This window comes from Salmo salar, unplaced genomic scaffold (genome assembly GCF_905237065.1).
Source record: "Salmo salar unplaced genomic scaffold, Ssal_v3.1, whole genome shotgun sequence".
Classification (NCBI taxonomy): Eukaryota; Metazoa; Chordata; class Actinopteri; order Salmoniformes; family Salmonidae; genus Salmo; species Salmo salar.
The window spans coordinates 13,337-35,789 of record NW_025549945.1 but is presented as its reverse complement, the minus strand read 5'-3'; the positions used below and the strand labels follow the sequence as shown (position 1 = coordinate 35,789).

Below are 22,453 nucleotides of genomic sequence, written 5' to 3'. Positions count from 1 at the left end.
TTGCTTTAGGAGTGAAGATACACCTCACAGCATAATTGTAGCCTAAACTGTAGATTAAAATGTTATTCATAAAGTGAAGATGATATTGGTTTGCATTTACCAGTGAAGGGGGGTTGGAGTGCACAGAGTTAGTTAACCCTGTGTGCCGAGAATACAACTTGCTAGATTACAAAAACAACTCACTGTTAAAACTATACCGCATTTCAAATTAAGCAAACTAGATTAACATTATTTTATAATTGCATTCACCAGATGGCACACATATAACATAGAAGCCCAGTGCTTCTCAATAAATCCCACTGGGTGTGCACATTTTGGTTCCATCCCAGCACAAACACACCCGATTCAACTAAACAACGGCTTTTGTTACTAGTTGATGGAAACAACGTTGTAAAGTAAGAACAAAACGCCACAAGGACTTTACGCAAACAGATTACATGTAATAGATTATATTTTATTAAAATAAAATAATTTAAAGGAATCACATGGAATGTTCAAATGTCTAAAACAATAACAAAAAGGAAAGAATGTCAGGATGTAAATTGAACTCTATTTTTATTTATTTAACTAGGCAAGTCAGTTAAGAACAAATTGTTATTTTCAATGACAGCCTAGGAACAGTGGGTTAACTGCCTTGTTCAGAACGACAGGTTTGTACCTTGTCAACTCGGGGATTCAATCTTGCAACCTTTCGGTTACTAGTCCAATGCTCTAACCACTAGGCTACGCTGCCGCCCCAATTCCCTATATAGAATAGCCTGCTACTTCTGACCAGGACCAATAGGGCCTTATTCCCTATATAGTGTAGCTTGCTACTTCTGACCAGGACCAATAGGGCTCTGGTCTAAAGTAGTGCACTATATAGGGAATAGGGTGCCATAGGGCTCTGGTCTAAAGTAGTGCACTATATAGGGAATATGGTGCCACAGGGCTCTGCTCTAAAGTAGTGCACCATATAGGGAATAGGGTGCCATAGGGCTCTGGTCTAAAGTAGTGCACTATATAGGGAATATGGTGCCATAGGGCTCTGCTCTAAAGTAGTGCACCATATAGGGAATAGGGTGCCATAGGGCTCTGGTCTAAAGTAGTGCACCATATAGGGAATAGGGTGCCATAGGGCTCTGGTCTAAAGTAGTGCACTATATAGGGAATAGGGTGCCATTTGGCACGAAGCTTTATTTACATTTTAGTCATTTAGCAGACGCTCCCCACTGAGTACAGACATCAATTCAACGTCTATTGCGCGTTGGTTCAAAGTCATTTAATTGAAAGGACGTGGTAACAACATTGATTCAACCAGTGTTTGCCCAGTGGGTCTTACCCTGAGAGAATAACAGCAGTGAGTGAATACATTTTCAGATTTATTTAATGATTTTTTTTTTTGGTACTGTATCAAATAGCACTGCTAGTCGTCTTTGGTCGCATTTAAAAGTTATTGATACAATTTATTCACAATGATGAAAAGTACACATATCACATTATTTGCATGAGCTTAGGTCGATATATTTTCATTTTTACAGTTTAATTCATTAACCACACCGTTAAAACACAAATACTAGTACTTGGGCGAAGGATTCAGTATGATACAGTAACAGAAGTTCACAGTTGTCTCAATTTGGTATAAATCATCAGTGTTGCATGAATAGTTGTGCCCATTTACATATCATACAGTACAATTACCTAAAAGGAAAGTCCTATATTTCATCCTAAATGGTACCCTTTGTAGTGCACTCCTTTTTGACCAGGACCCATATGGTTCTGGTTAAATGTAGTGCACTATTAAAGGGAATAAGGTGCTATTTGGGACTTAAAAGAGACCAAGGTTCCTTCTTCTGTAGTGTTTTGGCACACTGCTGTATGTTCATATGGAGGGTCATTCCACGAAAAAAGGTCCTTTTGTATTCCTTTGATATTTTAAGTAGAAAAAAAGAGAAAAAGCCTGTTATATTAAATGAAGCGCCCTTTAATATAGACCACATGGAAAATTCAATCAATCCAATTTTTTTTTATATGAATAAGACTTGCTAAAGTGACATAATTCAGCATTTGACATGTCCTCCCTTGCACCCTCTGCGACTTCTTCTAGGAAGATTTTAACCGACTTAACCCCAAAAACGTCCCCCATGTTTTCACCATCATTGTAAAGCCCTAGTTATTTTGTTACTTTGACAAAAAGTCATTTCTAAAGATTATTTAGGGATTAAATTACCTGTCCCTCATTTTAAAGTGAACCCCGTTGCGTGAACTGAAGTCTCATTTTAATAGGGCAACATTTTTCATTAAAAAATAAAATAAAATAATAATTCAAAAGAGACATTGAACATCTAATAATCAAATCATGTAAAAGCAGGTGAGCTGGTTTTACTCTTTATGGCCATTTTCTGGCGTTTTGTGTTGGAAAACTGAGCGTGTCGAGCATTACAAGTCAACAGACAGGCTAGAAATGTTTTAACAATTAAACATTTTTGGTGATTCTTGCATTTAAATTGCCACTCCCTGTTGCACATGAGCTTTCCTTCTCCCGTCACAATGGGATTTACGGCAGATTTACGATGAGATCATCAACCCTGTTACTTTATTTGGCATTGAATAGGCACCTACTCTGGTACTCTTGAAATGGGAAAACATGTCATGAAGTTGAATATGTGCTCTTTATGACAGAATATTAAAATGAGGTGAAATCAAACCTTTTTTTTTTTTTAAACCAAGTTACACTTCTCAAAAAGGCACTGAATTTGTGGAACGACCCGTGAAATGTACACATACAGTTAGTTGGCGGTTGGTTCATCCATCATTCATTTCCTTGATGACTTTGGCAACAAAGAAAAAAAAAAGACAATGTCATTAATTAGTACAAGTTATTTCAACTGTCTGGCATTGGTTGTTTCAGTCCCAAGAAAGCAAGCGCTCGTACATGCACAAACGAGAATCAACACATTTGTATTATCCATGATACACTATTCAATACCTGTTTGGCTGTACACTCCATTTTTTTTTGGTGAAGCCCAGTTTGATCCCACATGGATGTCACACACATCCCAGTGACCTCTGAACTGTGTGTCCATAGTGAAAGTGTAGCGTAGACCAGAGCCTGTAGCATTGTTTCCATGAACTCTATTTTCTTCAACTGTATTGTTGGTTATGGGCTCGTGAGTAAACATTTCACGGTAAGGTCTACTACACCTGTTGTATTCGGCGCATGTGACTAATAACATTTGATGAGCAGAAAAATGGTAATCATGGTTTCTTGAGTTTCCGTGTCTCTTGTATACAATCCCAGACCAGCCTTTTCCTGAGTGATTATGTTCCCTTCTCAAAACATCAGCGTCAAGCAAGGAGAGCACATTAGGAAAGGAAACAAGGAGAGGAAACGCTTTACACTATCCCTTTTTAAAAGGAAGCTGGAGAAAGGATACAAGGAATTGATGAAAGACAAGTGAAATGCAACCCAGCCAAAGATCTTCAAGGAATTGAGGAGACTATTGAGATACGGCCCAGCTCGACATCTCCCAGTGGATCGTTGGTTACAGGACACAAGGAATTGAGGAGACTATTGAGATACGGCCCAGCTCGACATCTCCCAGTGGATCGTTGGTTACAGGACACAAGGAATTGAGGAGACTATTGAGATATGGCCCAGCTCGACATCTCCCAGTGGATCGTTGGTTACAGGACACAAGGAATTGAGGAGACTATTGAGATATGGCCCAGCTCGACATCTCCCAGTGGATCGGGTTACAGGACACAAGGAATTGAAGAGAGCAGATCCTTCAGAAAGACTTGAGAAAATACTTATGAGACGCAGCCCGGCCCCTTAGACCTTCCCCCTAAATCTTTAGAGGACTTGAAGAAAGACTATTGAAACGTGTCCTGGCCCTCTAGATCTTCCAGAAGATGTTCTTCCTGTACAGCAGGAAGGAGATGAGGACCCAGCAGGAAGTGGCCAATAGGTTCTGGGTCAGGTGCTCTGCGTGGGATTGGTTGTTGGCCATGCGCCAGCGGAACGGGAAGTACTCCTCCAGGACCTCGTGTCCCACGTACACCAGGATGGAGTTCATACCTGGAAAGGGTCAAAGGTCAGGATAGAGCACAGGGGTCAGAGGGATTGTTCAGGAGTTGCGTAACATTTAGATAGAAATGTATAGTTTAGGACAGACGTGATTCTCCTGTCACGCAGAATAGGGATCATTGTCAGATCTATGCGTTACATTTCTATATATGCAGATTGAAATATATAAATGTACAAAGCAGAGCTGCTGACACAGAACTAGTTCTCACCAGGGTAGTAGAAGGGAGCCCCAGACCACCACCTCCTCACATCTACTGTGTAGTAGATCAACACCAGAAGCAGCAAGGCAAAACACGCCAGGGTGGTCACGTAGGAGAGAGACCTGACAGACAACTCAGAGGTTGATTATTCCACACTATTAACTAGGGAACTAATTATTCCAGGATCGCTACATTTATTCCATGGCAACAAAATAAAACACAAAGCAAACTGTTTGGTGCTTTAAAAACCTGCTGGTGTAAAATATGGTGTGCTACAACTTGGAAAATAAATACATGTCACTCTGGATGCCATCATAATGATGTTTGTTTCCAACATCAGGGCTGTTTTCCAACATAATGATGTTTGTTTCCATCATAATGATGTTTGTTTCCAACATCAGGGCTGTTTCCATCATAATGATGTTTGTTTCCATCATAATGATGTTTGTTTCCAACATCAGGGCTGTTTCCATCATAATGATGTTTGTTTCCAACATCAGGGCTGTTTCCATCATAATGATGTTTGTTTCCAACATCAGGGCTGTTTCCATCATAATGATGTTTGTTTCCATCATAATGATGTTTGTTTCCATCATAATGATGTTTGTTTCCATCATAATGATGTTTGTTTCCAACATCAGGGCTGTTTCCATCATAATGATGTTTGTTTCCAACATCAGGGCTGTTTCCATCATAATGATGTTTGTTAACAACATCAGGGCTGTTTCCATCATAATGATGTTTGTTTCCAACATCAGGGCTGTTTCCATCATAATGATGTTTGTTTCCAACATCAGGGCTGTTTCCATCATAATGATGTTTGTTTCCAACATCAGGGCTGTTTCCATCATAATGATGTTTGTTAACAACATCAGGGCTGTTTCCATCATAATGATGTTTGTTTCCAACATCAGGGCTGTTTTCCAACATAATGATGTTTGTTTCCAACATAATGATGTTTGTTTCCATCATAATGATGTTTGTTTCCAACATAATGATGTTTGTTTCCAACATCAGGGCTGTTTTCCAACATAATGATGTTTGTTTCCAACATCAGGGCTGTTTTCCATCATAATGATGTTTGTTTCCAACATCAGGGCTGTTTTCCATCATAATGATGTTTGTTTCCAACATAATGATGTTTGTTTCCAACATAATGATGTTTGTTTCCAACATAATGATGTTTGTTTCCAACATAATGATGTTTGTTTCCAACATCAGGGCTGTTTTCCATCATAATGATGTTTGTTTCCATCATAATGATGTTTGTTTCCATCATAATGATGTTTGTTTCCATCATCATGATGTTTGTTTCCAACATAATGATGTTTGTTTCCAACATAATGATGTTTGTTTCCAACATAATGATGTTTGTTTCCAACATAATGATGTTTGTTTCCAACATAATGATGTTTGTTTCCAACATAATGATGTTTGTTTCCAACATCAGGGCTGTTTTCCAACATAATGATGTTTGTTTCCAACATAATGATGTTTGTTTCCATCATAATGATGTTTGTTTCCATCATAATGATGTTTGTTTCCAACATCAGGGCTGTTTTCCAACATAATGATGTTTGTTTCCAACATCAGGGCTGTTTCCAACATAATGATGTTTGTTTCCAACATAATGATGTTTGTTTCCAACATCAGGGCTGTTTCCATCATAATGATGTTTGTTTCCAACATCAGGGCTGTTTTCCAACATCATGATGTTTGTTTCCAACATCATGATGTTTGTTTCCAACATCATGATGTTTGTTTCCAACATCATGATGTTTGTTTCCAACATCATGATGTTTGTTTCCAACATCAGGGCTGTTTTCCAACATCATGATGTTTGTTTCCAACATCAGGGCTGTTTTCCAACATCAGGGCTGTTTTCCATCATAATGATGTTTGTTTCCAACATCAGGGCTGTTTTCCAACATAATGATGTTTGTTTCCAACATCAGGGCTGTTTCCAACATAATGATGTTTGTTTCCAACATCAGGGCTGTTTCCAACATAATGTTTGTTTCCAACATCAGGGCTGTTTACATCATAATGATGTTTGTTTCCAACATCAGGGCTGTTTCCCAACATAATGATGTTTGTTTCCAACATCACTACTGTTAACCAGCATAATGTTGTTTGTTTCCAACATCAGGGCTGTTTTCCAACATCAGGGCTGTTTTCCAACATCAGGGCTGTTTTCCAACATAATGATGTTTGTTTCCATCATCATGATGTTTGTTTCCAACATAATGATGTTTGTTTCCATCATAATGATGTTTGTTTCCATCATAATGATGTTTGTTTCCATCATCATGATGTTTGTTTCCATCATCATGATGTTTGTTTCCATCATCATGATGTTTGTTTCCATCATAATGATGTTTGTTTCCATCATCATGATGTTTGTTTCCATCATCATGATGTTTGTTTCCATCATCATGATGTTTGTTTCCATCATCATGATGTTTGTTTCCAACATCAGGGCTGTTTTCCAACATAATGATGTTTGTTTCCAACATAATGATGTTTGTTTCCAACATAATGATGTTTGTTTCCAACATAATGATGTTTGTTTCCATCATAATGATGTTTGTTTCCAACATAATGATGTTTGTTTCCAACATAATGATGTTTGTTTCCAACATCAGGGCTGTTTTCCAACATAATGATGTTTGTTTCCAACATAATGATGTTTGTTTCCAACATAATGATGTTTGTTTCCAACATAATGATGTTTGTTTCCAACATCAGGGCTGTTTCCAACATAATGATGTTTGTTTCCAACATAATGATGTTTGTTTCCAACATCAGGGCTGTTTACATCATAATGATGTTTGTTTCCAACATCACTACTGTTAACCAGCATAATGTTGTTTGTTTCCAACATCAGGGCTGTTTTCCAACATCAGGGCTGTTTTCCAACATCAGGGCTGTTTCCAACATAATGATGTTTGTTTCCAACATAATGATGTTTGTTTCCAACATCAGGGCTGTTTACATCATAATGATGTTTGTTTCCAACATCACTACTGTTAACCAGCATAATGTTGTTTGTTTCCAACATCAGGGCTGTTTTCCAACATCAGGGCTGTTTTCCAACATCAGGGCTGTTTCCATCATCATGATGTTTGTTTCCATCATCATGATGTTTGTTTCCAGCATCATGATGTTTGTTTCCAGCATCATGATGTTTGTTTCCAGCATCAGGGCTGTTTTCCATATTAATGATGTTTGTTTCCAACATCAGGGCTGTTTCCAACATAATGATGTTTGTTTCCAACATCAGGGCTGTTTTCCAACATAATGATGTTTGTTTCCAACATCAGGGCTGTTTACATCATAATGATGTTTGTTTCCAACATAATGATGTTTGTTTCCAACATAATGATGTTTGTTTCCAACATCAGGGCTGTTTTCCAACATCAGGGCTGTTTTCCATCATAATGATGTTTGTTTCCAACATAATGATGTTTGTTTCCAACATCAGGGCTGTTTTCCAACATAATGATGTTTGTTTCCAACATAATGATGTTTGTTTCCAACATAATGATGTTTGTTTCCAACATAATGATGTTTGTTTCCAACATCAGGGCTGTTTTCCATCATAATGATGTTTGTTTCCATCATAATGATGTTTGTTTCCATCATAATGATGTTTGTTTCCATCATAATGATGTTTGTTTCCAACATAATGATGTTTGTTTCCAACATCAGGGCTGTTTTCCATCATAATGATGTTTGTTTCCAACATAATGATGTTTGTTTCCATCATAATGATGTTTGTTTCCATCATCATGATGTTTGTTTCCAACATAATGATGTTTGTTTCCAACATAATGATGTTTGTTTCCAACATAATGATGTTTGTTTCCAACATAATGATGTTTGTTTGCAACATCAGGGCTGTTTCCAACATAATGATGTTTGTTTCCAACATCAGGGCTGTTTTCCAACATAATGATGTTTGTTTCCAACATCAGGGCTGTTTTCCAACATAATGATGTTTGTTTCCAACATCAGGGCTGTTTTCCAACATAATGATGTTTGTTTCCAACATCAGGGCTGTTTTCAACATAATGATGTTTGTTTCCAACATCACGGCTGTTTTCCAACATAATGATGTTTGTTTCCATCATAATGATGTTTGTTTCCAACATCAGGGCTGTTTTCAACATAATGATGTTTGTTTCCAACATCAGGGCTGTTTTCAACATAATGATCTTTGTTTCCAACATCAGGGCTGTTTTCCAACATAATGATGTTTGTTTCCAACATAATGATGTTTGTTTCCAACATAATGATGTTTGTTTCCAACATCAGGGCTGTTTTCCAACATAATGATGTTTGTTTCCAACATCAGGGCTGTTTTCCTAAAGAAGGTAAATCAGCTGTGTGTTCCGTTTTCTTGCCACGACACTAACGAGTATTGTCCCGGCCCTACTAGGAAATATCAAGGGCCAGTTTCCCGCACACAGATTAGCCTAAAACTAGTCCTGGACTAAGAAACTCAATGAAAAGTCTCCATTCAAAGTGCTCTTTAGTCCAGGACTAGATTTAATCTGTGTCCAGGAAACTGGCCCTGAGAGTGTTAAACTGCATTATATGTGGCCTGGTCTCCTTACCATAGATTCTTGTTGATGGGGATGAAGCCTTCATTCAGTGAACATTTGGTCAGAGTGGCTGATATGATTCCCTGGAAAGATAAACATTAAGATACATCACGCTGACAAGGAAAAAACATGCACGGTGAACACAGAAATACTATGCTACTATGTCTCAGTGTTGTCATATGAAGACACATGGAGAGGTTTAGTCTGATAAAAGATGCAATATACCAAGGCTGTGTGGAGAAAGTACGGAGAAATGTATTTATGAAATGTATGCATTCACTACTGTAAGTCGCTCTGGATAAGAGCGTCTGCTAAATGACTAAAATGTTAAATGATATACCAAGGCTGCCCGACAGACCAAGGCTACGCGACAGACCAAGGCTACGCGACAGACCAAGGCTACGCGACAGACCAAGGCTGCCCGACAGACCAAGGCTTACGCGACAGACCAAGGATACCAGACAGACCAAGGCTATAGACCAAGGCTTACGCGACAGACCAAGGTTTACGCGACAGACCAAGGCTATAGACCAAGGCTGCCCGACAGACCAAGGCTATATACCAAGGCTTACGCGACAGACCGAGGCTTACGCGACAGACCGAGGCTTACGCGACAGACCGAGGCTTACGCGACAGACCGAGGCTTACGCGACAGACCAAGGCTATATACCAAAAGCTAATACAGTAATGACAAACAGCAATGTAATCATCTCACCAGAACCAGGCTCCATATGAGGAACCGGGCCATTATACTGGAATGCTGATCCTTGTAGTGGAGGAGGATCTTTCCTGCCTGGATACAGATACCAGGGACAAAAACGGAGCCTCATAGTTAATCCCATTTATTACATTAGACTGATCCATTCAGTTATGCTGAGACATTCAACTCCACGTCTGCAATTACACACATCGGTCTAGTACTGTAGAAACAGAACCACTGGAAAGAGAAGGACGAGGGAAGGAATATGTGAGAGAAACGCAGATTAGTTTGGATGCAGAGAAGGAGTGTTGAGAGAGACAGACAGACACAGAGAGAGAAACAGAGACCGCAAGAAAGAGACAAGAGAGACTGCGACAGAGCGAGACAGTGAATGATAATTCCAGTGACCTGTAGTCCCAGGAAAGCCATGAGGACAGAGTTGATGCTGCCAAGGACTCCCTCTGGATCAAAGGGCATGTGAGACTTGTAGATCACCTGAAAAATGGACACGTCACGTTATGAGAAGAAAAAAAACCACCCGCAGAAAGTCATTTTTCTCTTCGTTGCCTGAAACAAGTCAGTGTTAACTCACCCGCGAGGAAGGTGTTTGGTAGATGTGGTTCTCTCCCAGTAGCCAGCGGTCTACATATCCAGCTGCTCCCCCTGTACAGTTAGGGTACTGGCCCATGTCCCCAATACCACCCGGGCCCAAATAACCACTAAGGAGAGAGAAGATGCTGGTCAGTAGGTGATTTGAGTCAGGTGTTAGTTATCTCCTAGTTCCTATCACCTCCGGCCACCCTCAGACTCATGGACGAGGATTAAATCATATATGAACTATATCATTGTCCGTTTTGTCTGTCAGAAGTACAACTCAAATCAACTATTGTCAGAGGAGTTGCATACGTTAAAAAGTCAGACCGTTGTTTTTTGGGGGGTCGGAAAATCATCTCCGTTGTCATTCATCCTGCGACAGATCCATGGAAACTGTGTTGTCTCAATGTGTTCACGGCCATAGTCTTCCCTCTCATCTCACCTTGGGCAGTCAGGAACAGGAAGCAGGAAGGTGAGACAGAGCCACACGGTTTCCAAGACAATCACACACAGCCAGGCTGGCCAGTAGAGCAGGAACTCACGAGCAGAGTACCACCAAGCATCCTGGGTAAAAAAAATATATATAAAAAAAACAGCCCCAAAACAAAACAACCGTTTTGGTCACTATGGAAACAATACCAACCAGCAGACAATGAGTCGGGTAAAACATTAACACCAAGTGAAATGGGGTGAATTCTGTCTGAAAACAATCTCTTCCGTACATCTAGAACGGTCAATGTCACAGTTAGCTGATGTTGAGTGTCAGAAGATGGTTATGTGACAATGAGTACAGTTACATGCACATTAATAATTAGATATTAAACTGATAATGGCATTAGGCTGATTATGCTAAAGTCATGTAAACATCTTACTCTGCTCATCTTAATCAGCGTAAAAAGGTCATAATTGATGAAAGCACAGGCCTGGTTTTCTGAGCCATCTTTTAAACGATTAGGACATGTAAACATCTTAGTATAGTACACAGGCCTGGTTTTCTGAGCCATCTTTTAAACGATTAGGACATGTAAACATCTTAGTATAGTACACAGGCCTGGTTTTCTGAGCCATCTTTTAAACGATTAGGACATGTAAACATCTTAGTATAGTACACAGGCCTGGTTTTCTGAGCCATCTTTTAAACGATTAGGACATGTAAACATCTTAGTATAGTACACAGGCCTGGTTTTCTGAGCCATCTTTTAAACGATTAGGACATGTAAACATCTTAGTATAGTACACAGGCCTGGTTTTCTGAGCCATCTTTTAAACGATTAGGACATGTAAACATCTTAGTATAGTACACAGGCCTGGTTTTCTGAGCCATCTTTTAAACGATTAGGACATGTAAACATCTTAGTATAGTACACAGGCCTGGTTTTCTGAGCCATCTTTTAAACGATTAGGACATGTAAACATCTTAGTATAGTACACAGGCCTGGTTTTCTGAGCCATCTTTTAAACGATTAGGACATGTAAACATCTTAGTATAGTACACAGGCCTGGTTTTCTGAGCCATCTTTTAAACGATTAGGACATGTAAACATCTTAGTATAGTACACAGGCCTGGTTTTCTGAGCCATCTTTTAAACGATTAGGACATGTAAACATCTTAGTATAGTACACAGGCCTGGTTTTCTGAGCCATCTTTTAAACGATTAGGACATGTAAACATCTTAGTATAGTACACAGGCCTGGTTTTCTGAGCCATCTTTTAAACGATTAGGACATGTAAACATCTTAGTATAGTACACAGGCCTGGTTTTCTGAGCCATCTTTTAAACGATTAGGACATGTAAACATCTTAAATCGGCGTTCCAGCGGTGTATTTGATCTGAGCATGAGCATCAGCCGAACGAACCTCTCTGTTACGCGCGAGAGAGTTCAGAACAACTTTAAATATGCATCTTAGAAATAGTTTTCACATATAAAGTTTGTGTCCAAACTCAGAATGAAATACGATTCACAAAAATAACATGTGGTAGAATGTTCATTTTTATTGGCGATTTTCTGCGTTTATCAAAGACCCATCAGGTAGTCTGATTTCAGATGTGTTCATATAAACAGGATTATTAGGGAAATGGTTCTACTTGCTAAGCATGTAAACGTTTTAAACTAACTATTATATTGATCTGACTGTAACCGTCCGTACTCCATGTGAGCGTTACGGCATATATTTAGAGATACATTTTGACATGACATTAGATTAGAAGTGTAATAACACGGTTATAAGGCTGGTCTGACCACGGGGACGCGGTTATAAGGCTGGTCTGACCACGGGGACGCGGTTATAAGGCTGGTCTGACCACGGGGACGCGGTTATAAGGCTGGTCTGACCACGGGGACGCGGTTATAAGGCTGGTCTGACCACGGGACGCGGTTATAAGGCTGGTCTGACCACGGGGACGCGGTTATAAGGCTGGTCTGACCACGGGACGCGGTTATAAGGCTGGTCTGACCACGGGGACGCGGTTATAAGGCTGGTCTGACCACGGGGACGCGGTTATAAGGCTGGTCTGACCACGGGGGCGCGGTTATAAGGCTGGTCTGACCACGGGACGCGGTTATAAGGCTGGTCTGACCACGGGGACGCGGTTATAAGGCTGGTCTGACCACGGGGACGCGGTTATAAGGCTGGTCTGACCACGGGACGCGGTTATAAGGCTGGTCTGACCACGGGACGCGGTTATAAGGCTGGTCTGACCACGGGGACGCGGTTATAAGGCTGGTCTGACCACGGGGCAGGGTTATAAGGCTGGTCTGACCACGGGACGCGGTTATAAGGCTGGTCTGACCACGGGACGCGGTTATAAGGCTGGTCTGACCACGGGACGCGGTTATAAGGCTGGTCTGACCACGGGACGCGGTTATAAGGCTGGTCTGACCACGGGGACGCGGGTTATAAGGCTGGTCTGACCACGGGGACGCGGTTATAAGGCTGGTCTGACCACGGGGACGCGGTTATAAGGCTGGTCTGACCACGGGACGCGGTTATAAGGCTGGTCTGACCACGGGGACGCCGGGTTATAAGGCTGGTCTGACCACGGGGACACGGTTATAAGGCTGGTCTGACCACGGGGACGCGGTTATAAGGCTGGTCTGACCACGGGGACGCGGTTATAAGGCTGGTCTGACCACGGGGACGCGGTTATAAGGCTGGTCTGACCACGGGGACGCGGTTATAAGGCTGGTCTGACCACGGGGACGCGGTTATAAGGCTGGTCTGACCACGGGGACATGGTTATAAGGCTGGTCTGACCACGGGGACGCGGTTATAAGGCTGGTCTGACCACGGGGCAGGGTTATAAGCTGGTCTGACCACGGGGACGCGGTTATAAGGCTGGTCTGACCACGGGGACGCGGTTATAAGGCTGGTCTGACCACGGGGACGCCGGGTTATAAGGCTGGTCTGACCACGGGACGCGGTTATAAGGCTGGTCTGACCACGGGGACGCGGTTATAAGGCTGGTCTGACCACGGGGCAGGGTTATAAGGCTGGTCTGACCACGGGGACGCGGTTATAAGGCTGGTCTGACCACGGGGACGCGGTTATAAGGCTGGTCTGACCACGGGGACGCGGTTATAAGGCTGGTCTGACCACGGGTAGGCTGTCCAGGCGGTTTCTCACCACACACAGATTCAGACATGGTTATAACATGGTTATTTGTGTTATAACAGTATAATAACAGTTCATTTACAGAGGTCCTGTTAATTCTACATGTAGTTATATCAGTATAATGAGATGTATTCTGAGACTGACCACAGGAAGGTTGTCCAGGCTGTTCCAGGCCACACAGAGGTCCAGAGACGCCACCACCAGATAGGAGAAGGCCAGACGCTGAAGCACGCCAGGGATACGCAGGGAGTCCCATGATACTGTAGTACACACACACACACACACACACACACACACACACACACACACACACAGAGATTAGAAGAGTAAAACATTGTAAGGGAGTGAGCACGTGTGTGTGTGTGTGTGTGTGTGTGTGTGTGTGTGTGTGTGTGTGTGTTACTGACGTGGTCCCTGGCAGTAGTTGGGGTTGATGATGAGGAGTCCTATGAGGAAGAGCTGAACACTCCTCCAGACTGCCTTGGTGAAGAGAGAGAAGCGAGACAAACCACACCGCAGGGCTGAGCTGACAGACAGGGATATAGATGTGCCCATGATGAACACAAACCTGAGAGAGAGACAGAGAGAGACAGGACAGAGAGAGAGACAGAGAGAGAGAGAGAGAGGCAGAGAGAGAGAGAGGCAGAGAGAGAGGCAGAGAGAGGCAGAGAGAGAGAGAGAGAGAGAGAGGCAGAGAGAGGCAGAGAGAGAGAGGCAGAGAGAGAGACAGACAGACACAGAGAGAGAGACAGACAGAGACACAGAGAGAGAGACAGACAGAGACACAGAGAGAGAGACAGACAGAGACACAGAGAGAGAGACAGACAGAGACACAGAGAGAGACAGACAGAGACACAGAGAGAGAGACAGACAGAGACACAGAGAGAGAGACAGACAGAGACACAGAGAGAGAGACAGACAGAGACACAGAGAGAGAGACAGACAGAGACACAGAGAGAGAGACAGACAGAGACACAGAGAGAGAGACAGACAGAGACACAGAGAGAGAGACAGACAGAGACACAGAGAGAGAGACAGACAGAGACACAGAGAGAGAGACAGACAGACACACAGAGAGAGAGACAGACAGAGACACAGAGAGAGAGACAGACAGAGACACAGAGAGAGAGACAGACAGAGACACAGAGAGAGAGACAGACAGAGACAGAGAGAGAGAGAGACAGAGACACAGAGAGAGAGACAGACAGAGACACAGAGAGAGAGACAGACAGAGACAGAGAGAGAGAGACAGAGACACAGAGAGAGAGACAGACAGAGACACAGAGAGAGAGACAGACAGAGACACAGAGAGAGAGACAGACAGAGACACAGAGAGAGAGACAGACAGAGACACAGAGAGAGAGACAGACAGAGACACAGAGAGAGAGACAGACAGAGACACAGAGAGAGAGACAGACAGAGACACAGAGAGAGAGACAGACAGAGACACAGAGAGAGAGACAGACAGAGACACAGAGAGAGAGACAGACAGAGACACAGAGAGAGAGACAGACAGACACACAGAGAGAGAGACAGACAGAGACACAGAGAGAGAGACAGACAGAGACACAGAGAGAGAGAGAGAGAGAGAGAGAGAGAGAGAGAGAGAGGGAGACAGAGAGAGAGAGAGACAGACTTCACTAGAGGCACACAGTTTCCTCCTTTGGAGCAAAGTTAGATTTCCTCAATAAAAAGCCAATACATTTTGTCCTTAAATACAAAATATTAAAACTGATATTACCAGGGAAAGACCAAATCAGCAACTGTGAGTCCTGTGAAGAGGGGAAAAATATTGTCATTTTAACAATGCAGTTCAGTCTTCTCATTTTTCCTGAACATATTGTTGGATCTCCAGCACTTGCTAAAAACCACTAGAAGTGTGTACTTAATATTTTCCTATTCAGAATGGTGGACTCACCGTTCCAGCTCTCGTGTCTGAAGAACCAGTACCTCCCTCCTCCGTAGTTCACAAACACCATGATGACCAGGGACAACCCTCTGAAAGTGTCCAGGGATCGGAGCCTCCGGCTGGGGGTGGCTGGGGTGGGGAGTATGGTGTCTGTGGCTGTCTCCACCGTCCTGCCTGGAAACCCCAGCTCCTAGGAGAAAAGAGGAGAGTAAGTCAAAAGCTGTTAGTGTTGGGCTGGAACAAAAGCCTGCATACCCTGTATAGTATAAGCTCTCCAGGACCAAGGATATTGAACAATGCTTTAGGAGCATAGTTCAGCCACGTTGAGAAGAAAATATAACTCTGAACCCAACAAAAGAACACTAAAACTCCCCTCAACTGTAGTGACCCCCCCGATCAACTGTAGCGACCCCCCCGATCAACTGTAGCAACCCACCCCCCGATCAACTGTAGCGACCCCCCGATCAACTGTAGCGACCCCCCGATCAACTGTAGCGACCCCCGATCAACTGTAGCGACCCCCGATCAACTGTAGCAACCCACCCCCCCAATCAACTGTAGCGACCCCCCGATCAACTGTAGCGACCCCCCATCAACTGTAGCGACCCCCCCGATCAACTGTAGCGACCCCCCGATCAACTGTAGCGACCCCCCCGATCAACTGTAGCGACCCCTGTTCCGGAACTAAGTCTGGAGAATGGCCACCACAGAGACTCACTGAGGTGATGAGCCTCTCAGTTTCCATGGAGTTGCCCAATCGGAACATCAGATTCTTCACCACGTCCAGCCTGTACCATACAAGACATAACCAATCGATTAGGAGAAGCCTCTGATCATCTCTCCACAAAAATGCAGATGGCAGGCTCAAGACAATGGGATGACATACGGTAACAAAGATAGTAAATGGAAACGTGTGTTAATGTTTTCTAAAATAATCCAAACCTACCCCATGACTGTGCCTCCAATAGCAGACAGTATCGCCAGGCCCGTGAACAACAGAAAGGCCACCATGATGGCTTTAAGGACAGAAAGGCATCTCATTGTTCAAAATAATGGTTTCAGAACATAAAACTGTGTGTGTGTGTGTGAGTGTGTGTACTCACGCAGGTAGCTGTTGACCGTTTCTGTGTCAGTGACCATGGAACAGTTGACCACTGAAGAGTCGTTCAGGTTCTTGACCCACAGAGAGTAGTTACCATGCTCCCAAAAGTGGAAATGAACCCTGGGGAGGAGTCAGGAAACTACTACCAGTGAGTGTACTTTCTGTATAAATACAATGTACTTCCTAGATATTGTATTTAATTGGATTATACCCTACAGTGCAAAATCCAACTGTAGACACTGAGGTCCAATACTTTCAGATCTATAATAAAGGGTACGTCCCAAACGGTATCCTTCTCCCCTATATAGTGCACTACTTTAGTAGAGTCCTGGTCACTAGTAGTTCACTATATAGGGAATAGGGCTATGGTCTAAAGTAGTGCACTATATAGGGAATAGGGCTCTGGTCACTAGTAGTTCACTATATAGGGAATAGGGCTGGACATAGGGCCAGGGTTAGTAGTGGTAATGTTGATAGGTGGTTCCTTACTTACGTGCAGTGTTCCAGGCTGACGAGGCTGCTGCTGTTGAGCTGCAGGGTGATGCCATGCTGTGTGCCCACGGTGAAGTCCACTGAGCTGGGAATGCCTGGTCCAGGGCCTGCTGGCACCACACCCAGGGGCTGGTACACACACTGGAGCACAGGGGAAATATGACGACAACAGTGTGTGTGTGTGTGTGTGAGATAGATACAGCAGTAAAGGTCAGTGTTACCTGATAGCAGTGGTCTGATAGCCAACTCACGACCATCTCAGCTTCCAGCTCATTGTTCACAGTGAGAGAGGCCTCGTCCATCTTTACTACTGTAGCCTTATGCCGAGGGTGGCATACTGGGGAACACACGCACAGAGAGACAGAGAGACAGAGACCGAGAGAGACACACAGAGAGAGCACATGAGACACCACAGACCTGATAAGAATAGTCACACACATTCTTTGATGAGCAGTGGCGTAAATAGAGGCTTATATTTACGCTGAGACACACACACACACACACACACACACATTTCTAGTCTAGATAGAACGTGTACAATGGTCCATCAATGTAGGCCTACACTGCAGTAGCTGCTTAGTGACTGATACTCTCCTCGTTGTTGACAACCGTTTACCTTTGAATCAAAAACTCCTGCTGTACAGACTATCCTTCAAACGTCATTGTCCTCATTTGGCATGCACAGTACTTACCACGAAGAAGACGTAGTCAGCCCCTAACCAATGTGATCGGTAGCTAGCTAGCCAAGACTAGCCTCAAGTCAACAGCCCTACTAGCCTTCAGACTGCTGCTAGTTACTGAATCACACTAGAGGGAGGGAGGCATGACGTTATGGCTATCACACTCCGATATCATGTGATTTATTAATCCACTTCTCCTCGAAGTGAAGAAAATATATCCCCGAGGAGCCGGGAAGTTTAAACGTTGCTGTGAAATAGGGCGGTTAGCTAAACCAGCGTTTTTTCGGTGGCTGACATTGGCCTTGGTAACATTAACTACACACCATTGTAGTTGATAGGAGATTCCCAAGTTAGCATTAGCTACAGCACACATTACGTGGCTAGCTACGGCTACCGTTGTCTCTACCACGTCTGTCGCTTCTTACGACCAAACCGAGGAAATGAAACCACCAAACTGACATATTTCAATCATTTGTGGCGTAAACTTTCACACAAAGAGTGAGTTTTCATATTGTTTAACTCGCTAGCGAACGTTTAACTAACGTTAGCCCTGGGAGTTTTTTTAACTAGCACGGATGAATTTAATTAACTATTCATCATTTTACTTACAGGGGACTTCTGCCACGCAAATGGCAACCAGCAAAGTAATCACTGCTAGGAAAAACACCTTGTAATGCTTTTCTGGCTGTACCATGTTGATGTTTTTCTCCCTTCCCTCCCAGTCCCCACCGCCTGAAGATGTGCCTTTGTGTTTTTTCGTTATTTTGCCTCTTTCCATAACACTTCCGATCCCACCTTGTTTTTTACATGCTAGTGGGAGCGAGGAGGGTCAAAGTACGATTACATAACGGTGCTGCACATGAATCAACTCGTGATGAGTGCGAGTTCCAGTAGCGGTGCGTGTGTAAAACCACTGGGGAAGCCATGTCCATAGTTCTGATTTGTGTGTGTGTGTGTGTGCGTGCAAGTAGAAACACGTTGACTCACCCTACTTGTAGAGAAAAGCAAATGCTCCTCCTCTCTTTCATGTTGATGAAATGGTCTATCACTCTGTCATACAGTACCGCTTTTATTTTTTGTTGTTCTAGGCTATATGGCTAAAATGCTCGCTAGGATAACTTCCATTCATGGACAACGTTAGCTAGTTAACATTAGCCTTCTACATCTAGCTACATGTTGAACTTCCATCCTCTCAGGCCAGGAGCACAACAATGTATGAATTAATGGTTGGATCAGAATCGCCATTATAATCATTAGCCAGTATGGAGAATTAAGTAAAAATACATATTGTATCTGAGCAAGAGAGGAGTTGCCACATTTATCCAATAAACCCTTTTCCCATAACTTATCAAGCGAATTTGCTAAGGAATACCGACGAAATAAGAAGCAAAATTCGGTTTTCGATCAAAATAATAATTATTACCAACAAATGTGACATAATAAAGGAATTTTAACATGTTGCAACAGAAAATAATATTTGCCTTTATTAAACTCCCCAGATCATTTCCATCAATGGATATCGATTAAACACGTTTGACTGCGCATGTGCATAATTACAGATCAATCCGACAGGAGAGTTTGAGGGATGAAAGTTGGACAGAGGAACTCGAAATCTCTGAGCAAGAAACACTTGGAAGAACTTTAAAAAAAAATAGGCTATCTTCTGGCAAATGTGCGTTATTAGGCCTATTGCCAGATGTGAAGAACACAAACTGTTATAAATGGCATATTTTGCGAGATTGACTTTTCTTTTCAATAGGTATATGTTACTGACTAAAATCTGGGATTAGGATTGTAGGCTAATTCAATTTTGCCATGGTTTGTTTAGCTAGATGCAGGTAGCCTATAGCCCCAGATAGGCCTACATCTCATTTCAGATAGTAGCCAAGGCAAGATGTAAACTGAAAGATTTAGCAGCATGGTTAGTTCAAATTGACAGACTAAACATGGCCGTTAATAATTGCATCATAACACAAGGCTACAACAACAATACACTGAGGTCATAGGCTATTATTTTTTTTATCGGTTTGCCAGCTCCAGGTAGGCTAAACTAAGGGGCACAAATATTTACAATAGCCTACAATGGCATATAAATGAATAGGCTACTTGATGACAACATATGCAGATGTTAAATCCTCTAAATTTAATGTCAGTTTCATCGTGGAACTTTTTCCCATAAAACAGAAGCACAGAGGTCGTTCCATAACTTCCATTTAAAAATGTCCACTTGTGCAGCGCTCCAGACCCAATAACTGAGTATGTGTAAAACCGTTTGCTTGATCCAGTTTTCCATAAATCGACATTAGAATGCAGTTTAAACCACCTCTGATCGAATGTAACTAATGCGCTTTATTGCTAGTGCGCCTAAAGTAGTTTTCTAGTGGTTTGTAGCTGTTATTTCTTGATACGCATCAGTTCTAGCACGCACTTTGATATGTTTAATTGACAAATGGTTAGAAATATGTGTGAAGTTATCACAATGTGCGCGCATGCTGCTATGGCTCATTCACTCACGTGACTCTCTCCACACACACACACACACACACACACACACACACACGGATCTCCCCACCACTCACTCAGCAACAGCCTGCCTCACTGCCTGATAGTCAGCAGCGGCAGGTCACAGTGAAATATATATAGGCTACAACAACAATATATATACATTATTTTATTTTTAAGAGAAATGACATTGCGGCGGATGTGTAAAATATAAGTAGCCCAAAAACCCGCGACCAATACATTTCCACCCGCGACATCGTATTGAAAGTAGCAACATTTCTGGAAACCTGCTGACATGGCAATGTTGCTTTTCGGAGCTCTGCTCGTCCGGATGGAACGCACCTACACAATCAAGGATTAGCTGCCGATTACCGATCAATCGAACTAAGAGCGGAAGTCGGAGAATGCACGATGACAAGAAGCTAGCTTGATATTAAAGAAACAAAAGCCCAAATTAGCTAGCGCATAAGTGTTTAAATATTTGTTCATCCAAAAGAGGGGATTAGACATTTGAAGAAAAAAAGGTAAGCAGAAATAATCAAGCTAGCTAAATTATCTTAAATGCTAGCAAAGCCCAAAAGCTGTCTGACTAGTTAGCTAGCTTACTAGTTTTATTTTATAGCAACTAGGAAGCTAATATACATATTTCAGTTGTATTTGTTGTCACTCATAAGATGTGATGTCACTTAGATGTTCTGGCAGATGTGTCAGACAACCTACTAGTTAGGTATCAGAGTAGCAACTTGACCAGTGTGATACCAGTATTAGCTACGTAAACCTAGCTAGCTAACGTTATGTGTGAACATCATAAAAAGCTGTATGGTATGTGAACACCCAAGCTAGGTCTGAAACATTGACTTAAATAAATAATAGTTTGCTCGTTGTTCAGCCCATATATCTACTGAGAAGTGTAACAACGTTGTGCATGTTTCTGTGAACTAACTTTATTTGTTTGTGTTGCCTTCAGCTGGATTTTGTCTTTGAGGAGCTAATAATGCTGCTATATGTTGACTTAGAGGATGGACCCAACCCTAACATTGTGTTGCCTTCAGGTATATTTTTGTCTTTCTGTAGCTAGCGTATAACGTTGTAATGTTGTGTTGTATCAGGATGGACCCAGCCTTGTTGAGAGAGCGGGAGCTCTTTAAGAAGAGGGCTCTCTCTCAGCCCACGGTTGAGAAGAGACCTGCAGCCTCCGAGTCAGGTGGTTCCAAGAAGAAGAAGTCCAAAGCTGACAAAGAGGCATCCGGGTCCAAACATGGCGCAGGTAAGACCAGGCGTGTATTAATTAAGCCGATCCTGTTGCAAAACATTTAGTCTGTTGCAAAAGGTTTCCATTTACTCCAAATAGAAAACATTTTGCAAAGAAAAATAGTTTCAATTGGACAAATTAAGGTAGGTCCCTCCCTGTTTCGTTTGCCCGTTTGCTTCCATTTTGTTCTTAAGTGGTAAACTGTTTCCGCTGCAAGAATGAATACACCCCAGAAAGGCTCTACAACCTGGAGTGTATTCATTAGTATAAATTGTAGTAAAAGATTTTGCAACAGAAAACGAAAACAAGCACTTCTTATTGGACAAATGTAGGTGTGTCCCTTCCTCCCCCATTTCAGCCTTTTTACTTCCATCTGGTTTCTACTAGTGAGTACACACCTTTATATTTGGGTCATGTTCATTAGGCACCAGATGGAACAAATCTGACTGAAACAGGGAGAGATTACCTAAACTTACCTGTCAAATAAGAAACGCTTGTTTTCGTTTTCCGTTGTAAAACATACAGTCTTGAAATCTATTATACTGCTGGTTGTGTGTCACATCTGTAGCCTGGGTACCTGCTTGCTTCTACATTCTACAATGAAAGTGTTATTTTCTACAAACATGTTTAAATGGCTTGTTTAGTTTTTCTTCGTTGACCACAAACACTCGTTGTACACTTTAATAAGCTTCATTTCAACATTAGTCAGTACTTTTGAAATGAGACCACACAG

The 22,453-nt window shown here is 42.4% G+C and overlaps 1 protein-coding gene across 3 annotated transcripts; it reads right to left on the bottom strand.

Annotated features, from left to right (window-relative positions):
- Positions 1 to 1,348: 1,348 nt before the first annotated feature.
- Positions 1,349 to 18,820, bottom strand: LOC106590768 (heparan-alpha-glucosaminide N-acetyltransferase). 3 transcript variants are annotated; one of them, XM_045713607.1, is made up of 17 exons: positions 18,576 to 18,820; positions 17,508 to 17,623; positions 17,288 to 17,427; positions 16,796 to 16,914; positions 16,639 to 16,708; positions 16,411 to 16,480; positions 15,702 to 15,882; positions 15,525 to 15,555; positions 14,191 to 14,351; positions 13,928 to 14,043; positions 10,613 to 10,734; positions 10,169 to 10,295; positions 9,985 to 10,071; positions 9,592 to 9,669; positions 8,889 to 8,959; positions 4,279 to 4,391; positions 1,349 to 4,060 (listed from the first exon to the last, which is right to left on the bottom strand). In XM_045713607.1, exons 1-17 carry the CDS (start codon positions 18,742 to 18,744, stop codon positions 3,879 to 3,881), a joined length of 1,953 nt encoding a protein of 650 aa, XP_045569563.1. In that variant the 5' UTR covers positions 18,745 to 18,820; the 3' UTR covers positions 1,349 to 3,878. The 3 variants fall into 3 exon arrangements, with proteins under 3 accessions (XP_045569563.1, XP_045569565.1, XP_045569564.1); XM_045713609.1 differs by having other exon boundaries at positions 18,634 to 18,803; XM_045713608.1 differs by lacking the exon at positions 18,576 to 18,820 and adding an exon at positions 17,979 to 18,116.
- Positions 18,821 to 22,453: the final 3,633 nt, after the last annotated feature.